Raw genomic sequence first — 23,561 nt, 5'->3', positions numbered from 1 at the left:
GAACAAATGAAGGTGTTAATTTAGTTAAAATTGGTGTGTTTATTCATTTTGGAACTATCTTATAAAATTCCAAATGTTAGGTCCTCAGATTATCAAATGTTGGGATCTAACCGATTTTGATCTCATTATGTCAATTTGAGTGAAAAACTTAAACTGAATTTAGTAAACAAAACGGCTTTATACTTGACTAGATATAAAATTTATTGGCATATAGTTTGGCTCATCAATTTTGGCACTAACTCATTTGATCAGTTCATTATTGCACTTTTGTTTAATTTTTTACCTGAATCAAATAGGAGCGTCGGCGATCATGTTTGATACAAATCCCTTTTCTATTTCCATCACTTTTACATTCCATCACGTCTACATTTTAGGGTTAGGGTTAGGGTCCGGTATTTAAGATTAAAACCTATAAATTCAGGGTTAGGGATTTAAGATTAAAACCAATGAGTAAGACAAAATCTTCAACAACAATGAAATATTGAGACACAAAAATGGGAGTCGCATGAAACATGAATACCTGATCGTCTTCTTAATAATTCACCATGATCATATACGACTTGAGAATTTTTACTACTTTTTACCTTCAGTAGTTCTAAGTAGATCTAAGATGGGTTTTATTTTATGTACATAGTTTTATTGAAACTTTGATACTAGATACACATATATATTTATTGACTTTGATACCTTCGTGTAAATAACACATTACTTATTTAAACACTTCCATAAATTCAAAGTATGCATGCCGGCTTGATTGAATACTATCGTGTTTTTAGTTTCGACCATGTAGGTGTTGTATTTTTTGTTATTTTCTTCTAACTAACCAACTTAACTAGTCAAGATAACGATTGCCCTTCCTGATGTGCGAAATGTAGAGTAAAAAGTGAAGATTGGCAAGCATGTTTCATTTAGCCAAGAATTTCTAATCTTGCTTTTGTTGGCCTGAAGGCACTTAACTTGTTCAGGTTCTTTACTTCCATTCTGTTTTGATTGATGAAATTTGAAGTCTATTCTATTCCTTAAGGATTTCTTATTCTGCTAACTGTAACTTCTTAATCACTATTTTCTTTTACAGATCATTGCCTCTATGGAGTGGACTACTTTTCTCAGTTCGGCACTCATTGGATTTAACAAGATTTTAGAGTAGAAAAAAAAGATTTTAGTGTGGAAAAATAAAAAATAGACAGGAAGAGAAGAAAAGCTACGAATTCTGTTTACTTTTGTGCAAATTGGATAATAATCCCTTGACCTAGAAAAGGATTTTAGGCTCAAAAAAAGAGACAGAAAAAGAATTCTTTTTATTTTTGTGAAAATTGGATAATAATCCGTTAAAGGATATTTTGTGGTGTGTATTAAAGCAAAGACATTCTACCATGGCTTTGTTTTATGTGATAACGATTTTAACAGGACTAAACTCGGTTTTAGCCATGATGAATTTAGAATCTTGTGAATCAGGTGCCAAACTCCATGATACAGGTAAGTTGTTTTATTTTTACAATATTTTAATAGATGATGCAGCATACCTGTAAAATAAAAACAAGGACAGAAAAAACAATACAGTAGTAGAGACAGACTTTACCATTTTATACGGTACACATTCCCAAAAGAGGACACAAAATTAGCCCCCCCCTTCTCCCCCAAATAAACAACCATTTTGAATCTGCCTAAAAAAGAAATTATTAATTTAATTAATCAGTGTTTTGAAATATGGCTAACACTCTGCAATCAGGAATTATATCTACAGATGATGTAGGACATTGTTTTAATTGACAGTATAACCCAGGTATCATTTAATCTTGTGTATCTAGTAATAATTTCTTTCACATTCATTCAATATCAAATCCTTGTTTAAAAATTTGTTTAAAATCAACAAAAAACTTCTAATTTGTACTGGTATCCAGTTTAAAGCTGACCATTCAGTTTTGAGAATGAGTGTCCAATTATTTAATTTCTCAATCACTGAAAATAAACAACTCAATAGATTATTGATGTATAATGTTTAATTTTTGAACAGTGTCAGTACGACGGTATATTAAATGCTTTTTAATTGGATAAATTAGATGATTTTGTTAATTTAAATGATTTTTAAACAAAGATTTGATATTAAACGAATGTGAAATAAATTAGTGCTAAATACACAATATTAAATGATACCCGGGTTACAGCCGCCTTTACTAGTCACCAACCCGATTCAACCCTTCAAATAGGTCAGTTCTCTTAAAAATACTCAGGTAACGAAATTTTATCTTCGATAGTTTTGTATCAACAATAAAATAAACTTTTACTTTGATAAAACTTTGGTGATATAGATATGTCATAAATTAAATCTGACAGTTTTTCAAAATTTATTATTAAATTTGAAAGATGGTACTTGTGCAATCTTTTGAAATCCAATTTAATCTTCAATATTTTGATGCCATTAAAGGTTCGTACCTCATAAAAATTCAACAAATATAGGTAGTCAACATCATAAATTATTTTTGACAGTTTTTTCAAATTTATTATTAATTTTTAAACATGATACTTAAGCCATCTGCTTTTATCTTTTAGAACCGATTGACAGTAGGCAATATCAAAATTGAAAAATTGACGAACTTCAAACACTCCTTGAGCAATATTTATGTTTAAAAGTTGTAAACGTAACGAATGATTTAAGAGTTGGATCGATGAATAGTACTACTCGAGTCAGGATTGCACATGACTAATGTAATATATGAGGTCCTCGTATTTTGACAGAATTAAAGTCATTGTACAGGCAGGTGACAGTACCTGATATTTTCTCTAGTGTCACTCGTGAACTTTACGACCTACTCGACTCCCAGCTCCCGTCATTAGCCAACCGACATAAAGCATAAATCTATATCCAGCCAGAACTGCTACAGTTTCACAATCCCATATTTTACAACTTCTTCTTTAGTCTTTCGTTCTCTTGATCTCCCTGGAAACAAAAGCTTAGAAGATTGTGTCTGCTCAGTGTTGTTTTTGCATTTCAGAAATATAAACGAAATGCACTAAGCTGCCTTGTAATTTATTACTTTTTAGACTGGAGAGAAATTTGACGACAGAAAGCATAAATATTGTCGGATCTTTTGTGACTCAATTACTAACCCCCATATTTTAATGTTCTTTTAATCAATGCTTCGGACAGGTACAGATTATTTCTGTCGACCAGACAATTTTTACTCCATTTCATTAGGGAATCTACTCGGCAGATATGTGTTATTGCACCGCCACATTCAACTTTAATGCATTCCCTAGGTAAAAATAACACTCACGTGTTATTAAGTACAGATTGAATCAGATCTTACAGAAGCCGACATAAATTCTACTTTATTCAAAGTATTTTTGGAAGGTTGATCGAGTAAAGATTAGGGAAACTGTAGTCCAAACTATTATTTTATTGAATAGAGGTGCTTGTCCAGCCTCAACTGGCGTGGTTTCGAATCCCCGGTTGTACATGACAAGGAGTAGGGTCGCCTGTCCAACCTCCTGGGTTTTCTCCGGGTCCTCCGGTTTCCTCCCACCTCCAACTGCTAAAGACCCCCTACACGCAAGCAAATTATTAAAATAAAATTAAAACCATATGTTAGTCCCAAAATGGCCTAGTTTGTGTCGAGTGGACGTAAAACCCCATCTCTCTCTCTCTCTCTGTATGTCCAGCCTTAAGCCTAGTATGTTTACTCTCTAGAACACCCTGCATCACTTCTCAATGTACACGATTAATTTACGCCACCAGGTCTGGAAATATTGGTTTTAGTCCCACCTACTGCACTCTGTGCATTAATAAATGATATCAATAAAAAATATTCAAAAAAGACAAATCAGTGGTGAAAAAAATGAAATGAAATGGGGTTTAACGTCCTACTGTTCTGCTCCGAACAGGGCTAATGAAGACAGGCATACGTCATACAGTGTGCTATGAGGCAAATTTTGCCCGGAAAGCGAGGCTACAGCCTACTCTTAATCAAATTGCAACTGCCAAGGGATCTTTTACGGGCACGCCAATGTGTACATGGGAACTTTTTTTTGGGTCCATCTGAACAACTAGACAGCTGTCCTTGTCAGGTCCTCCATCATGCACCACTGATAGGAAGAAACCACGTCGAAAAATCCTGATGAACATTCTCGGCCAACACCGGGATCGAACCCGCGACCTCCAGACTAGTGAGCCAACATCTTGCCCACTTAGCCACCGTGGCTCCCACTGCCAAATAAAACGTCTAGAGCCTGAATGATTGTGCATGAATTTGTGCCTGTCATTTCTGTGACTGATGCCTTATTTCCAGACGTGAAAGTCGCAGTTTACTGCTAGTCACAAATTTGAGTCTGGATATCAAAACAAATTGATATCGAATGGCAGAAATCGCATTATTATAGTTAGAAATCACATTATAGTGAAGTGACATATTTGATCAAATTACAATCTGGACCTGTCCGTCAAATCGACTCCCATACTTCAATAATTTAATTTATGAGTTGATTATTTTGTAAAAGTTGTGATTAAATTGGGTGATTACACACCCTGTTGCTTTATTAAAGCATGCTGTGTGGAAAATAACCAACTACATTATCATTAATATATAGTAATATTGTTATGATTGACGCAATTGGGTCCATATGTGGCTACCTTTACTTTCGCTCAGTTTGAAATTTAAAGAGGCTTTATCGGAGATAAGATAAAGAGTTGACTGTTCTCGCAATAATAGTTCAAAAATAGATAACGTAAATATGTTGAAAATTTCAGTCAAATTCAGTCAGTACCGAGATATTAAATTTTGAATTTTAGGCTAGCCTCAATCATCATTACTAAAGTCGGTACAATAAAAAACATAGTCTCGATTATCCATTTTTGGAAATCATCAGTGAAAATCCGATACATAAGATGACATTGAGAGTTGATTATGGTTTGGATAAGTTAATTAATGTCTAATTGATAATTTATATAACATTTCATTTTTGGAAATCATCAGTGAAAATCCGACACATAAGATGACATTGAGAGTTGATTATGGTTTGGATAAGTTAATTAATGTCTAATTGATAATTTATATAACATTTCAGGCCCAAAGAAAGACCTGCAATAGGCAGATTTAGCTCTTGCATAATGTATGTTTAATGTGATTGGACGTAAATAACTCTTCTAGTTGTACTGACATTTAATGGACATGTTCTTGACTGATTATAAGGCATAGATTGTGGGATTTTACAACAACAAAAAATCTTGTGATCTGAAGCAGGTTTCAACAATTTTATAATCATAGTGCATGTTCCATCCGTAATCGAAACTTTGTGGTGAAAATTGTTTGGTCTGGATTATTTTAAGCAATTAAAATGTCAGTGTTTGGTTCAAAGATGGCAACCTGGAAGCCGAGCAGACGCTGTAATAAACATTGTTCAAGCTTTTTCATTAGAAATGATTGATTTAAAAATACCACACTTAGAATACATTAATAGAGTACGCCATGTTCTTAGTATTGATGTGGACAAAAACATTAACAGAGATTGCACTGAGAGAAAAATATAACAAGCTTTAAGCTACATGTACATAGGTCAGAACATTTCCACTAATAAGATTGCAGAACAAGATGCTGAGCAGCGTACAGTTGTTTAGTTGGGACAAAAGAATGAGGTACTGCGTACAAATTGGCGTGCACGTAAAAGATCCTTTGGCAGTTGAAACTCGATATAAGAATAGGCTGAATGCTGCTGTCCGGGCACAATTTCCCTCATAGCACACTGTATGGCGTATGCCCGTCTTCATTAGCCCAGTCAGAGCAGAACAGTAGGACGTTAAACCCCATTTCATTTCATTTTGTATTAAAAATATTAATAATGCCTTGAATTAAAGGACACTTCAGTACCAGACAAAATAACAAAGGTTTTGTGTCTGACAGGTGGCATTTGGCTTTATGGAATTGCTCACTAATTAGTTTATTGGATGTTCTGTTTGTCGTGACTGGACTATATTTGCACCGAGGAAGAAGATATTTCTAGGAAATGTAACTTGCTACATACTCCTCGCAGTGTTTCGTTTGATTAGAGCTAATCCCACTAAACACTGCTTTAATGGAAGCAAATTTCTGTTCCAAATTATGACTGGTCAATGGTCCGATTAACAATCAATTCCTGACTGGGTTACAAAAGCATTACGCTTAAAACAGAGCTACAAATTGGACCAAATATGTTTACATAACGTTACGTCATGACTCATGATTTTATTATGCCCAATTAACCAGTGCATAGCAGAATATTGCAGAAAAACTAATTGCATGACAAATGAGGCTATCAAATCGAAAACAATGTAAACAATACTATTTGGAGACGAACATACTTTCACCGCTTTTAATACCTTAAATCACTGTCCAAAGTTTTAGGGAAGACCCTGATTAAACGAAGGGCTGTCATGTTGCTGTACTTGGGATAGATTTGATTGAATGGGAAGAATAGACAAACTCCCTCAAAAGCTCAAGTATCTAGCAATATCCAGAGAGGGATTCCTCGGGCCATTGCTTCAGGAATATGAACTTGCTAGGGCAATAAAATACATAAAAAGCTGTGTGTTTCAGGCAGAACAAAACCAGTCTTTTACTTAATATTTCAGTAGAGACGCAATTGATAGAACAATGAAATAATATGCTGCACTTCCCGACTTTAAACAGGATGACGTTCTTCCTTTAGGATTTCTATTTTAAACAATACGTTTATTCTCACTTTCTTTGTAATATAATCATTGGTTGAACTGTAAAGAAAAACCTGGTTTCCTAAATTCAAAGTGTTTTGTTTATAAAAGTAAAGAAAGATCGGCCATTAACATGATGAGAAAAGTTTAACCAGGGGCATATTACATACATGTATGGACAATTTCATCTTTGTCAAAAATAAAATTGTCATTTTCATTCGACTTTTTCGATTCTCCGGTTAAACTGTATGTGACAAGGAGTACGGTCGTCTGTCCAACCTCGTGGGTTTTCTTGGGTCCTCTGGTTTCCTCCAACTACTATAGACCTCTACGTGCAAGCGAATTATTGAAATAAAATTGAACCACATGTTAGCCCCAAAATGACCTAGTTTGTGTCGAGTGGATGTTAAACCATCTCTCTCTCTCTCTCTGTTTAATTTGTCTACTCTTCATCTTCATTAGCCCAGTCAGAGCCGAACAATAGGATGTTAAACTCTATTTTATTTCTTTGCTTTGCCATTGTAAATCCATCAATTTCCCCTGATTTGTATTGGTTCATGCTTAATGAATAAAAAAACATTTGAGTTAACTTGACATAGTACGTCTTCTATCGCTGATTTATTGATCATTCACCATTTTATTTTTATATCTATCAAATTATTTTTAATCCATCAAGCATCCATCAAAAATCTTTTACCTAATTACTTCACACTAAACCATAATTTACAGCTTTTATTTGTTTTTTTATGTCGTAGAATTCTCACCAAAAATCGTGAAAATTTGTTTCTCTAGATGGTCTCGCAGGAATCGCGAAACCATTTTATATTTCAAATTCAGTTATTGTATTGATGAGTTGAATTTTATTATGATTTAAACACACAATGGTAGTGAATATTAATTTCGGATTTTGGTTCCTACTATGTCTAGTCCTACAAATAGAACAAAAAAAAGGCTTTTTTTTATAAAATGATGTATTTCCAAACCATTGCTCTAGTTGGCTGTAATTAGTGACATGTAGTAACAGTTGTCATGCACAAGGCAGGATATGCTTACTTTTCTAAGACACCCGATACCATCTCTCATTTGAGGAGTTGACATACATGTAGCTAACTGATCCGCGTAAAATGTAGAAGGTTGGATGTTAGTGTATCAGTGCTCACCTTGTAAATAATATGTTTTCTATGTATACACACTAGCATTGTAACCTGGGTATCATTTAATCCTGTGTATCTAGCACTAATTTCTTTCACATTCGCTTAATATCAAATCTTTGTTTAAAAATTTGTAAAAATCACCAAAAATCATCTAATTTGTACTTGTGTCCAGTTTAAAGCTGACTGTTTAATTCTGATAATGAGTGTCCAATTTACAAGTATTTAATTTCCTGACCACTGTTTAAAAATTAATCATTATACATCAATAATCAATTGGGTTGTTTATTTTATTAGTCAGTTTTAAACTGGACACAAGTACAAATTAGATTATTTTTTACTGATTTTCAACAATTTTAAGAATTTTTAAACAAAGATTTCATATTGAAAGTAAAAGAAATTAGTACTAGATACACAAGATTAAATAATACCCAGGTTACGGTGTTACACAGTTGATGTACTACAGACTGATAGAGTAGAATAATAGTTATTGTCTCTAGATATAACAGATGTTTACTACTAATGTCTCAGCCATAATGTGTGGTACTTGAAATTTGAAGAGTGCTCTTATAACAATATTTATAACAGGCTTCATAAATCAAAAATTAACTTATTTTCTTCCTTACCACATAATGTTTTCTTTTTGAAATTGTATATTCAAAGATCATGTAGGTATTGCTTTGAAAATTAACAAGAAAATTTTGGCATTCCTCCCCAAATAGACGCTGAAAAGGAAAGAAGTAACTGTACTCTTCTAAAAAAATAATTTGATGATTTACAATAAGGTTTCGATATTGATTGCAAACACTTTATTAAAAATAAAAATGAAAACTGCCAGATAAATAGTTTTGTAGTATGAGTTGAAATTTTATTCAAAATCGGGGTCGACATTAGCCGAGAAAGTTAATCCAGATTTTCCAACGTGGTTCCCCCTTGTCAGTGATGCATTATGGAGGGCCTGGCAAGGACAGATGTCTAGTCGTTCGGATGGGACAAAAAAAAAATGAGGTCCCATATACTCATTGGCGTGCATGTAAAAGATCCCTTGACAGTTGGAATTCAATATAAGAGTAGGCCGTAGTGCCGCTGTCCAGGCAAAATTTCCCTCATAGCACACTGTATTATGTATGCCCGTCTTCATTAGCCCAGTTCGGAGCAGAACAGTAGGACGTTAAACACCATTTCATTTAATTTTTATTCAAAATAACCTTACGGCTGACAAACCACAGTATTTGAAGAGTTGAATAGACCACATAAAGATTTCCTGTAAAACTATCATATAATCTCCTGATTTACACAGATTTATCAACAAATCTTCTACATCGTTCTATGTATAGAGGATTTACAAAGAATTTTTCTACAACCTTCCAGCATTTCTCGTTTGAAAATAAACAATTAAGTGTTGTCTTATGCACATGTGTATCTTGTTTATTTGTAAATAAATTTTTTTTTTTGGCATGGCGTACTTCGGGAATATTTACCACATTTTAATCAACAAATATTTTTTGTAGTATTGGTGATTTTTAGAAGTTTTTATTTTGTAAACCGTTAGCATTTTTTTTGATAGAGTAACACAATCAATTTAAGGTTTTATTCTACAAACTATGTCTTTTTCAAGGAGGTTGGTTGACTGAATGGTTAGTGCGTGTGCGTTGTACATGTATCATAAGGTCTGTCATTGAGTCAACTGGCATGGTTTCAATTCCCCAGTTGTACGTGACGAGGAGTAGGGTCACCTGTCTCTCTGTCCCTCATCTGTAAATAAATCCCCCTTTGCGTAGTTATTGTCATGAAATATCTTCCACATTACGATCATATTTTCAGAATTTGTTTACCACGTTTTTTTTTTAGGGTAACAATATTACTTAAAGTTATCTATTTGCGCACTTCATCTTGTTCATCCGTAAATAATCTTTCATGGAATAATGGATGTTGTTGATATATGTTCCATATTACAGTTTACATACAGAATAAAAATGAACGAAAGGTTAAACAGACTAAATTATCAATCAACGTAGACCACGTATCTATCTCAGATGCAGAAGTCAATATATGTACGATATCGTAAATGGCATGTTTTAGCCCACCATTTGTTAACCATACATTTAGTTTTATGATCTAGATATCCGTATTTCTTCCTTCCTGCAAGGCAGTTACTAGATGTGTTGTTAGATTAGCTTTCTGTTTATTGCAGACGTTGTCTGTTGTAGGATTTCTCAGGTGTTGAAGAATGAACATCTGAAAAACCAGGTGAAAAAACCAACAACATTAGTAAAAATACACTAATAAGATATCTTCATATCTTGTTAGTTTCATTAACCCATATATTGTTTCATCCTAAACACATAAATGTATTTGTTGTTTTTATGCCTAAAATTTTCTTTCGCTTTATGATTTGCACATGTGAATACAAGCTTAATTACTACTAGTAACAGTACCGGTAATTGTTATTTTCAGGAATTTTGCATACAGCAAAAACAAAATTCTTATTATAGACCCACATTGAAATGTGGTCGTATAATGTCGTCGCCTCCGTTCATTCATCCGTCGCAACGATTTCTGATGATAATGGCAATTGATATTAAATGTTTTGTATGTTAAATGTTAGGATAGGGCAGAACTAGAAGCCAAATGGATATTTTACGCGTAATCAGATTTTAGTATGTTGTAAAAGTTTTCATTTTTGACAAAAGAAAAAATATGTGACAACCTTTGTTGACTCCCCGGACGACTTAGTTGCCTGGCAATCTTATCTTTACGGTTTATGAGAAATGTAGTTGTATATTATTGTCACCTTTATGGATGCTCGTGCGGTTAAAATTATCTTCCGATTGACTTGAAATTTACACGCAATGTTTATGTTAGCGAGACGTAATCCATTGTCAAAAAGACAATGCAAAAGTGTTAAAATGTTTAGCTCATCCATAAATATTTAAAAGCATTCACTCATATCCATTTAGATAAGGGGGATTGGATGGCTGAGTGGTTAGCGTGTGCGCGTTGTATCATAAGGTCTGTCATTGAGTCAGCTGGTGTGGTTTTGATTCTGCGGTTGTAGGGACAAGGATTAGGATCGGCTGTCTAACCTTGTGGGTTTTCTCTGGGCCCTCCAGTTTCCTCCCACAGTTAAAAGACCAATATGCACAAGCAAATTGTTAAAGTAAAATTGAACCATATGTTAGTCGCGAAATGACCTGGTTTGTGTTAAGTTGATGTTAAACCTCATTTCTCTCTCTCTCCCTCCATTTAAATTATCATGTCATTGATGAGATACCAGTAAGAAAAATGTTCTCCACAGAATGACCCTATAGATATAAAAATAAAGAGTGGAATTTTTATGTTGTTGTTTAAACCAGGATCACAGGATCACAGATATTTTATAACCTAATTACAATACAATGGTAGTAAAAATACTAGACATCAGCCATTTAATATTGTCATTCCTAACAAAGTTTATTTGACACCCCTCGTCTCTTCACTGACCTACAACTGTCATGTGCTTTTAGAACTACTCATCATTTCAGGGGATTTATACATTAATAATTCATTAATTATTATAAATTATTCATAATCTTGTAATCTGTTGGCAAGCTCGTACATATGAAGACACATGTACGTGTCAAGGTTGTCAATATGTTCTACACAGATTTTCTACAACATTAATAAAACCTTCGTCTTGGGAGAATATGAACAGGCTCCAGTCGTCTGGCCCATAATCAAAATATTAATTTTTGAAGAAGGATTTGTTATTGAGTGTCTTGAGGGGTTGTCAGGCTCAAGCCACCTAACTATCATTCCTGACTAGCTATGCTTCTGGTGTTAAGCAGTTGACGACCAAAATAAAAATCTCAAATCTTGGAGACTTTTATATCAAAGATAATTAGTGTGTGAAGTGAATTAAAATAAAACCAAGTACGAACAATAAAAACCATTAGATAAAATTCGAAGTCCTAAAAAAACAGTATAGGCAAAATAGTGTAATAAGGCAAAATAGTGTAATCAGCATTTGGACTGTTCACCGTGTACAAAATACACGACAAACAGATGAAAGTTGAATATCAATCCAGTTTTGTTCAGTACTGTTCAGTCTTGCAAACCAAAACTAAAACTAAAATTTAGTCATATAGAGCTTGTCCCTCCCTTTTACTAATCTATTCTGAAGTTGATATATGGGTTCTTTGTTTTGTCCTGTCTTCATTAGCACAGTTGGAGCAGAAGAGTAGGACGTTAAACCCCATTTCATTTCTTATCTTTCTGAATGAACCAACTTCATGGGTTAGTTCCAAAATGATCTAGTTTGTGTGAGTGGATGTTAAAACCATCTCTCTCTCTCTCTCTCTCTCTCTCTCTCTCTCACAGCAGAACAGTAGGACAGAACAGTAGGATGTTAAACCCAATTTATTTTCTTATCTTTCTGAATTAACCAACTTCATGTTAAAGGCCCCTCCGCGAAAGCGAATTATTGAAATAAAATTAAACCATATTATGTTAGTCCCGAAATAACCTAGTTTGTGTCAGTGGATGTTAAACCCTCTCTCTCTCTCTCTCTCTCTCTCTCTCTCTCTCTTTTCTAAATGAAGCATTGAAACTTTGAAAGTCATGATGGAAGATGATTGGGTATGAATCTATGTGTTATTGTGATCTATCAGAGTGATCTAGTCTGACTAGAAAAGCTTGAAATGATGGACAATACAATGTCTGTCAAAGTCATGGGGGGGATATATAAGTAAACCATATTGTATAGTATACAGCTCTGATTGACAGGTTAATCTATACAAGTTGTCAACTTTAAAAACCATGTGTTGATATAGTATCAAAACCACTTCTAACTCGACTATATGGTCGTGATCTATAGCATAGGCTTTTGTTGAGGTCAGAATTACAAGTTGTGACTCTCTGATGTTTTAAACTGATTAATACAGATTATCTTTTGGAAAACAGAATCCTGATCTGTTTATCAAACAGAAGCAATGCTGTGGGGTTTTTTGGAGGTGGGGGTGGGTGGGTGGGGGTATTGGTTGAGTTCAGGGTTATGACAATTATAGAATATATTTTTATACATAAAAAATATAAATTTAACTGAAATGTCCAATTTTATACCAGGAAAGAAATTTGACTACCAGTCAGTGAACACTAGTAAATATTTCTGAAAGACAAGTGCTGATTAGTTGGTATGGTGTGCCAATGTTCAAATTACTCAGGCCCCAAGTTCACTAAGCATTCTCAGACTTAAGTTAAGAATTTACTAAAAATTGTTCACCTTATTTTAACTAAAATATAGCCCTTTATAAAACTTTTGTTGTTTTAATGTATCAAATACATCAATAAGAAACTATGCACAAAGTTTTGTGTATCTGGATCAAAGATATTTCTCATAAACAGTGATTGAAAGTTGACTAAATGCTTAACTTAAGTCTGAGAATTCTTTATGAACTAAGGGGGCCTGATTGGGTAGTATTGTGTGTCTGTGTTCAAATTACTTTGGTTCTCAGCCAGTCTCCTGTTAATAGGTAATTTACACAGATAATTATCCTGTTTTGTGTTAATTAGCACTAAGAGAAAGTGATACCAGAGACTACAAATACTATTGGTAATCAAAGAACAAAGATTGGAGATTGTTAAATCTGTGATTCCTGTCTTCTGACAGAACTGTCATTAAGTTCTATTAATATATGAATATCAAGTAGCATTTATTCAGCTGATTATCTCAAAGAGGCATGATATCAAACTGTTATTTATAGAATAAACTACATCAATAATTCTGTCCATAGTTCAAAGTCATTTACTAGACGATACAGTCCTTTCACGTTTATAAAATTATGCGGGAGTCATAAAAAGCTCCTGCCAATTTCAAAAATGAGAAAACCGCTCCCGTAAATTCTACATTTTCTTGAATTAACGAGAGCAAAAATGTATTTATGCTTTAGTCTTCTTTCATATTTGGTGAATATGTTTGGTGAATTTGGTAGCGTCAGAATTATCATCATGGAAAATGATAGCGCGAACGTATGCAGTTTAAAAATTAACAAAAACTGAAAGTAGTTTTTTAATCTCAATATTTAGGAGAGCAATTTAGCTAATTTACTTGAGTCATTAATGACTCCTTCGAAGGAGAGGAGGAGGATCCCCTTGAAACCTTGAAACATGAAGGACTGACAATAATTTCAGACACACAATACCCATTAGTAAATTCAAGACCACAGTCTTTATGACTATTAACGCTAATTTCTAAGCCGCAGATAATCTTTGGGCTCGGATTGGTCGATCAGCAGGTTTAACTGATATAAATGGGATGTTTTAATAGAATTAATTAAGCTGAATTTACATTTAAAATTCCTTGCACAGCAGTTACACCTCGGATTATTATTGATACCCAGTTTGTAAATTAATCCCAAGTTACTAACTACAGCAGGGAATGATTTAATGATGTACCACGATATCTTCATCTGTCGTTCGTTTGGTATGTGTTTATTTATATTTCTGTGCAGGAGGGCTTCAGACTTTCTTTTCTGTAGAGCTTAATAAATACAATTTAGTCAGAAATGAAATGGGGTTTAACGCCCCACTGTTTTGCTCCAACTGGGGTAATGAAGAAAGGCATATGCCATACAGTGTACTATGAGGGAAATTTTTCCCAGGCAGCGGCACTATGGCCTACTCTTATATCGAATTCCAACTGCCAAGGGATCTTTTACGTGTACACCGATGTATACATGGCACCTCAGTTTTTCATCCCATCCAAATGACAAGACATCTGTCACCACACTGATCCGCAGTGAATATTTTTTTGGCCGCAACAATCACTGATAAGGATGACATTGATGTGGCTTAATGAGCTAGAAATATTAACTTTTTTCCTGCGACAAATTAAATTCTAAAACATTTTTTGTATATATTGGAAAAATAAATAAAGGCGTTTGACGTATTTGTAGTTAAAAATTATTTCCGATTTAGTGTAAATGGGTATTAAAATGACTAAAATTGACTAAAATGCAGCATTCTCTCCGAAGCAGTTATGTCTTATGTAAACAATGCACGCGCCATTCAGCAAATGATTCACACCACGTGCTGTGACAGCACGTGTTAAGGCAGTCATCTATGACAGAGATATTATACGAGACTCGTAATTCTCTGTGAAACAGATTGATCTGTCACCACTGACAAGGGGAAACCACGTCGGAACATCCTGATGAACTTCTCGACCAAAGCAGGGATTGAACAGGTGTCTCAGCCACCATCGCTCCTGATTAAGTCAGAACTTATTATTTATATTTCTGGAGGATCTTTCTTTTCTGTAGAGCTTTACTCTGAAAAAATGCATCCGGACTGGAGATATTACTAATGATGCATCAAATCTGAATAAATTAACAAAAAAATAATTGTGTGCGTAAGCTGTCGGAAATATAACGTAAGAAGTGTCAGAACTGATTAATATAGTTAATAAATTAAACTGCGCAACTGTTGGAAATATGAGGTATGGTGTGTCAGGTATGTATTTACACCTGACTATAAACTAATTATCATTCACCTGGTTGATGTCATTTATCATATTATATACCTAATGTAAATAGTTTCACGTAATAAACAGGTAAAACAGGTAAATAGACACACCCTCGTTATGGTTTACTAAGAATTCAGTCATACATGAAAATACAAACTTTATTTAGGCATAAATTGGGTGCAATTTGGCTTTTAATTAAATTTTGTTTACCTTGGTAATGCAGAAGTTTTGCCCAGAGGTTACAAATTCTAAAAGATCACATTTGCTGAGAGGCACAGCATTGTTTTGAAAGTGTGCTCACACCAACTCAACCCCCAGTCCAGTTCCATCATAACCTCATGAATAACACAAAGGCAATATATTTTGTAAATACTTTGTGTTTTATCTTAAAGTCTGTTTAGGCATTTTGTAAAGAATTCTTAAGAAAATCACTGTATGTTTATGACTGGGGGGGGGGGGGGGTCATACTCACAGTGGGTAAGACGCTCATTCGCCAACCTGGAGGTCGGGTGTTTGATCCCTGCATTGGCTGAGAAAGTTCATCCAGATTTTCCGGCGTGGTTCCCCCTTGTCAGTGATGCAGGACGGAGGGCCTGACAAGGACAACTGTCTAGTTGGAATTCGATATAAGATTAGACCTAGCGCCGCTGTCCGGGCAAAATTTCCCTCATAGCATACTGTATGGCGTATGCCCCTCTTCATTAGCCCAGTAGGATCAGAAAAGTAGCACGTTAAACCCCACCACCACTGCCACTCCCCCTACTGGATCAACCGATGGTACATGTATGTATTATGTAGTGTATGTAAAGGTTCCAGACCAACTTGGGTACCTTTAAGAGGTGGGGTGTCCCCCTACTCCTACTGGATCCACCCATGATAAAGGTGTCCTGACCAACTTGGGTACCTTTCAAAGGTAGAGTGTACCCCTACTCCTACTGGATCCACCCATGGTAAAGGTGTCCAGACCAACTAGGATCCTTTAAGAAGTGGAGTGTGTCCTCCCCTCCCGTACTACTCCTGTTGGGATCCACCCATGGTATGTATTATATTATGTACAATGTATATAAAGGTGTCCAGACTAACTAGGTGGAGTGTGTCCTCCCCTCCCATACTACTCCCACTGTCTCCACCCTTGTGTTCTATGTATATAAAGGTGTCTGGACTAACTAGGTACCTTTCAAAGGTGGAGTGTCCCCCTACTCCTACTGGATCCACCCATGCTAAAGGTGTCTGGACCAACTTGGTGCCTTTAAGAAGAGGAGTACCCCTACTCCTACAGGATCCACCCATGCTAAAGGTGTCTGGACCAACTAGGTACCTTTAAGAAGAGGAGTACCCCTGGTCCTACTGGATGTATATATGTATGTAGTAGTTATTAGCACACTTTCCGAGGTGTATCGGTGAATATCAGCCCAGCCGAGGCGGCTCCCGACCAAAACTGTCCTGATATTCACGGATACACCAAGGAAAGGTGCTAATAAGTTACTTACATCACATTTCTATCGAGTATTGTGAAGCAAAATGTGAAAAATAGTATTTATTATCGAGTCGTTTCAACCGAAAAGTGACAAATACTTTCTGTTCTTTCATTATTTATCCCTTTCTGAGCCTCACGTTACATTTCATGGTAGAATGATTTCGCAGTGGAGAGACGACCTGAGTAGTATTTACACGTGCGTCTTGCTATGATACTCTGAGCGTAAAACAATCACGTGTTTGTTTAGACCACATCGTCAAAACGATGTCTATGGCGTAGAGGACTGCGATATTATTAAATGTAGTGTAAAGGAAATGCGAAACGTGGGTCATTCCTGGTGAAAGTATGCATTGGCGAATGGTTCTTCCGTTGAAATTTATTTGTAATAAAGTTTATGACTTTCTAGGCGTTTTTTTTCATCCTGCTTATTTTCAATGCCTGTGAAGTGTCCAGCAAGAGAACTGCGCCTTCTATCATCACAATTAATTAAAATAATTATTCAATATTCTAATTTATATATTTTGCATATTAATATAAATCAAACCAAATTATGAAATAGATGCCAATTGATATGTATAATAATTGATTTTTGTAATATGTTGTTATGTTAATTTAATGTCATTGTATATGTTTTTGAACTGCCATGTAGTTCCCCCCATTTTGTTTTGTTACTATGATTTTGACTAGTTGTTTCATGTACATTGGTTGGAGCCTCGTTATCAATTGCGATCTGGGTCGGACTAAACGTCCGCTACTTATTGCTTGATAGATATCTAAAACGGTATAAAAGTATCGGTGTATCAGAAATGATCAGTACTCTTTCTGTACATTTCTGATACATGGATACTTTTAAGCTTGTATTGCAATTAAACAGGACAGTTTTATCAAAGGTTGCCAGTGGCAACGAGTAGAAGTGGGATGTAAGTATATATAAAGGTGTCATGAAGAACTAGGTAGGCCTATATATGGAGTTGATTAAGAAGACATGATATAGGTTATATAAATGTAAACTAGGCACCATGTGGGTCAATAACATGGAGTATAGAATCATGTCTTACATTAAAATGTTTATTATTTTTACCATTGACGCCTTACTATATAAGTCACACTTTACACATTCTCAAATTCTCGATGTCATGATATTTACCCCATGGCACCACACTGTGTCTAATCACAGCTCACATTCTCTTCTCTTGTGAACTGGTTGTTTGTGACTAAAATTATCTGTTCATGAGCGCAACTTGACAAAGCTTACTTTAGGATTACCATGGTATATCGGTTTATATTTCAATAATTTGTTTTTTGTGCATATAGTGGAGGAAGATGCATCAAGTCAGGCAGGTGACACCTGCAGTAAGACAAGTTGCACATATCCCTTTTAGTTGAGAGTTTTTATCGTACATGGATTAATATAATTTCCTATTTCTTCAGGACCAGAAAAAATTATTTTCAATAACATGTGCATGAAGGTTAAGAGAAGGACAACTTGTTGAGATAATGGTAGAAGTTGTCATAGGGTTCTTGTTACCTTTTCGCTAATCATCTGGGCCCTTATTCACGAAAACTTAAACTAAGATACAATCGAAATTTTAAGAAGTACTGCAATTCGATTGGCTGACCAGTAAAATCAATTTGCATATATCCAATGAAGTTGCAGTATTTCTTAAAATTTCGGTTGTAACTTAGTTTAAGTTTTCGTGAATAAGGGCCCTGATATGTAAAAGGAGCTAAGTGTCTTAACCCCAAAGTCTCTATCATCCAAAGTCTTTGAAATTGAAAACACAAATTATTTGTTAATCTAAATCAACATTGATGTTGTGATCTTACTGGGAAAAGATGGGCTTCTGATATCTGATATTTTACCATCGGTACACGGATTGTGTAGCATAATGCATTTAGTGCCATTTGTAACAAGGGACTCGAAGAACAAGGCTAGTCAAATGGTGACGCAATAGTCTTATCTGGAGATCATGCACAATACATACTTTTGGTGTAGACTGGAATAACCAGACTCTAGAGATTGCCATTCGATTGAGACTTCTGATTTGAAATTAGATTAAAAACGGAAACGATTGAATGTAAATCAGTTTATATACATTCATATTACATTATTATACGCGTTGCGACCCATTTGTGTCAATTTCTAGGTCTCAAATATCTGTGATTTAGCTCCTTTAATGTTACCGGTAGTTCTAGATTCATTTTTATACATTGTTCACTTTTCCGAAAAAAAGACTACAAAGAGAACTTACTACTTACTTCTACAGTGTTTAAATTGACTCAAGATTTTAAAATGAAATGCAAGAGTACAATTCTTAAAAAAGCAGAAAATGTTTGAATATTTTTTGTTTGTTTTTGGTTTAATCCCCAACAAGTGTTATCCAAGTGTTTGTAATTTGACCAAAAGCGCTGACAGTGAAAAGTGAGAAGGTTAAAAGGAAATCAGGAAAATTCTTTTTTTTTTAAAAAATAACAGACTATTCTAATATAACATGTGTACATGTAAATCAAAAATCATGTATTTAAATATTTATTTAATCCTTAAATATTTTAAATAATAATATTACATGTACGGACATAACTTGCGATTCCGAACAATGACAATTTCCTCTGTTTTATAAATACACATGTAGATCAAAAATTGTGTTATATTTAAATATTTATTTAAGCCTTCAAGGAGCTAAATCGCTAATATTTCGGACCTAGAAATTGACACAAATAGGTCGCAATGCATGTAATATTGTAATATGAATGTATATGAACTGACTTATATTCAAGCGTTTCCGTTTTTACTCCAATTTCAAATCAGTTATATGCGGCAAAATACGCCAGAAGTCTCAATCGAATGGAAATCTTTAGCGTCTGGTTATTCGAGTTATGGTACACGAATCGTGTACCAATGGTAAAATGTTTATTTTGTCTTAAATATTGGATATCAGAGCTCTTAAATGTTATATAAATTATTAATTAGACATTAATTAACTTATCCAGGCCATAATCAACTCTTGATGTCATTGCTAGCCTGCGATATTTACAGGATTGGAATATATTTTGTGATGGATGGTTTACGTGACAAGGAGTAGGGTCATCTGTCCAACCTCATGGGTTTTCTCCGGGTCCTTTGGTTTCCTCCCACAGCTAAAGATGCCTACGTGCAAGCAAGCAAATTATTGAAACAAAAAAACTTAACCCTATGTTAGTCCCAAAATGACCTAGTTTGTGTTGAGTGGACGTTAAACCCCATTTCTCTCTCTCTTAACTCGGGTATAAACAGTAATCATATTCCATTGAATTATTCCCTTCTAGAAAACCTGATACCATTCCTCATTTCTTTTAATCATCCTCATATCTAACAAAAGTTTTTGTTTTAATTTTGCAATCAGAAATAAAGAACATGACAATCAGTTAAAAATATTTTTCATTAGAAAACTCATTATAATTTTAAATATGATTTATTCAAACGTTATTGAAGCATAAACACATAATTAAACACATGTTCATATTTACATTCCAGAGTCAAGTTTTTCTGAGATAATTTGGTTTCGAAAATTAAAATGTTCAGTTCAATTTTCTTCACATTCTTTTAAAGATAACTTTTTTTTTAAATTAAAATTTTTAGATTAACATTTTTGACTTTGATGTTTTTTTTCAAATTTCTGACTGAATTTATTTTTATGGTGGGTCAAGCTGATCTTAACAATACCTAAAAAATTATAAAGTCATCTGGTGAAATGATTATGTGTTTACGTGAGATTGTTGCAGTTCAGGATATTTTTCAAATGTGACCAATTCAATGGCAACAAGAAGCCGAAGCTGGTGAAGAAATTGACATTTGTCCTCTGTGCAATTTTATTGTTTGTTTAGTGCAGCTTCCTGTAGATTTTGATATTTTGAGGATAATGAGAGAAAGAAAAAAGAATATTATTGAAAATAGAGTACAGCTCAAGTGTGAAAATGTGTTAATAAAAAAAACCGTTTTATTCCTAGAAATTATTTATTTTGGGTGGGCAGCAATGGTGAGATGTGGTTATGAGAGAGAGGGAAAAATGGAGTTTAATGTCCACTCGACACAAACTAGGTTATTTCGGGACTAACATATGGTTCAATTTTATTTCAATAATTCACTTGTGCGTAGGGGTCTTCAGCAGTGGGAGGAAATCGGAGAACCTTGAGAAAACCCACGAGGTTGGACAGGCGACCCTACTTCTTGTCATGTACAACTGGGGAATTGAAACCACGTCAGTTGACTCAATGACAGACCTTATGATTCAACATGCACACGCTAACCATTCAGTCATCTATCTATCTATCTATCCAAGTACATCAATGACAAGTCTTTATTATTCTTAAGCATGGAAGATATTATTTTTGACATACAGCAATGGCAAATTCCTGTAGTGTTTTTCTGTCATGGTGACCTACTGATCAAATTTTATAGAATGGCTACCACAACAGCTGCAGAATACAGTATTTTTATCTTATAAACAGAAAGATAATGTTATTTTTTCAAGACTCCTGGTAATTTTTACACACAGTATCAAATAATTTATAATTTTGTCTTAAAGGACCACGGTGAATCAGATTGTGTAGAAAAGATTTTGAGAGAGAGAGAGAGGATTTAAAATACACTCCACACAAACCAGGTCATTTCTGGACTAACTCATGGTTCAACTACACTAAGTCAGAGGTCATACGAGCGGCTTTTGACCCTATTACATCAGACCTTTGTTGTTTTTTTCCGGGTCCTCTGGTTTCCTCCCACTGCTAAAGACCCCTACAAACTTCCATGTACACACTGGGAGGAAACCAGAGGACCCGGAGAAAACCCACAAGATCTGATGTCATAGGGTCAAAAGCCGCTCATATGACCCCTGACGTGACCTCCCACTACATCTGGTCAGACCTTCATGTAGTAGAGGCCATCGAAAGTATAAAAAAAATGAAACAAACATAGATCTGTATTTTAATTCGATTGATGATATTTGACAGGAGCGAAAAAAAATATAATTTTACAAGTAAATCATAATGTGGATCTTTAAAAAAACTCAGAGGGCCCGACAAGGACAGCAGTCTAGTCCTTCGGATGAGACAAAAAACCGAGGTCCCGTTTATACATAGGAATGCACGTAAAACGTACGTAAAAGATCCCTTGGCAGTTGGAATTCGATATAAGAGTAGGCAATAGTGTAGCTGCCCGGGCAAAATTTCCCTCATAGCACACTGTATGGCATATGCCCGTCTTCATTAGCCCAGTTTAGGTGCAAAACAGTAGGACGTTAAACCCCATTTCATTTCATTTCATTTAAAGAAACACAAATATTCTTAATGTTAAACGGGTTAACAGATGGTCCAATATCAACAAAAATTGTGAATGAACCAAGCTTTTCTTACATGTCAAAATATTATGAATCTGTGCGAGTATTTTGGCGTATATTTAATTGTAATACCGTAAGGTGTAGTATATAGTGTATTAATAATGTAATTGATTTTATAGTCCATAAAGATAACAGAATCAAAGAAAGTATTCCAGAGATTTCAGGGTTAATATTATCTAATTTTTAAAAAATATGTTTATATAATTATTCGTGGGAAATTCAACTTATTTAATTTCACAAAATTCCCATTAAATTTAAATATTTATATATTTTATATATGATGCTACAAATTGTGTAAATAACTGAAAGCTCTCTCAGTTCTCAGTTTCCTTTAAAGTCCTTGGCACTTTGTGGGGTTGGATGAACGAATGGTTAGCGTGCGGGCACTGTATCATAAGGTCTGTCATTGAGTCAACTGGCATGGTTTCGATTCCCCGGTTGTATATGACAAGGAGTAGGGTCACCTATCCAACCTTGTGGGTTTTCTCTGGGTTCTTCCGTTTCCTCCCACTGCTAGATACCCCTACTTGCAAGCGAATTATTGAAATGAAATTGATTAGTCCTGAAATGACCTAATTTGTGTTGATTGGATGTTAAACCCCCTCTCTCTCTCTCTCTCTCTCTCTCTCTCTCTCTCTCTCTCTCTCCTTGGCACTTTATGAGGAACTGTTGACTAGTTTGGAACATGAAAGTTAGGAATTCGTGTTTGAGGGTCTCATTTCTGGTACCATTTGGAAAGAATATTCAGAAAATTATGTGTCATATATGTTGACTTAAAAGCTTGATCAGATCAGCACGTATGGTAGTATTAAGGTTCCAATCTGGACTCAAACTTTTCAAAGAAGTCACTTCCCCTTCTCGAAAATTTAAGAAATGAAATGGGGTTTAACGTCGTACTGTTCTGCTCCGACTGGGCTGTAAATTTGGAGAGAAATGGAAGAAACAGTGTTTACATAGAAGGTCACAAGAAGGTGAAATAGAAATTCCAAATGATAAGAAGAAAAGACACTAGAGTGTAGTTCCTGTCACTAATGAACTGATTAGTTGCCTCTGAAAGACGAAATACAATCAAGAATTCATTAGTGAGCACTTACTCAACATTAACCCTTGAACAAACAATGTTAAAGGCACTTATCCAATATTAACCCTTTAAGAAACAATTTGACGGCACTCAACCTATGTTGTCGTCAATTAATGCCAACATTAGCGCTAACGGACCCTGATCATAATCACAGTTTTTGGAAAATAAAGAAATTAAGGTTGATGACATGTCAGCACCTATTAGAATTTTTGAGGAACATATTGGTTTTATTGGGATTCTTTTAAAGACGTAACTAGAAGCAATATATTGTTCACACAGTACAATTCGATGGTTATT

General features: G+C 34.7%; 1 protein-coding gene across 1 annotated transcript in view; it reads left to right on the top strand.

Annotated features, from left to right (window-relative positions):
• Window positions 1-23,561, top strand: part of LOC126819696 (semaphorin-2A) — a 115,234-nt gene that overhangs the window by 27,831 nt on the left and 63,842 nt on the right. Inside the window, exon 3 of the mRNA XM_050547891.2 lies at window positions 1,076-1,476. Within this exon, the coding sequence (XP_050403848.1) occupies window positions 1,374-1,476 (103 nt within the window). The 5' untranslated portion in view covers window positions 1,076-1,373. The remainder of the gene's footprint in view (window positions 1-1,075; window positions 1,477-23,561) is intronic.

This window comes from Patella vulgata, chromosome 4 (genome assembly GCF_932274485.2).
Source record: "Patella vulgata chromosome 4, xgPatVulg1.2, whole genome shotgun sequence".
In the NCBI taxonomy this organism is placed as follows: domain Eukaryota; kingdom Metazoa; phylum Mollusca; class Gastropoda; family Patellidae; genus Patella; species Patella vulgata.
The sequence above is the reverse complement of the archived record's forward strand: the minus strand, read 5'-3'. Positions and strand labels throughout refer to the sequence as shown.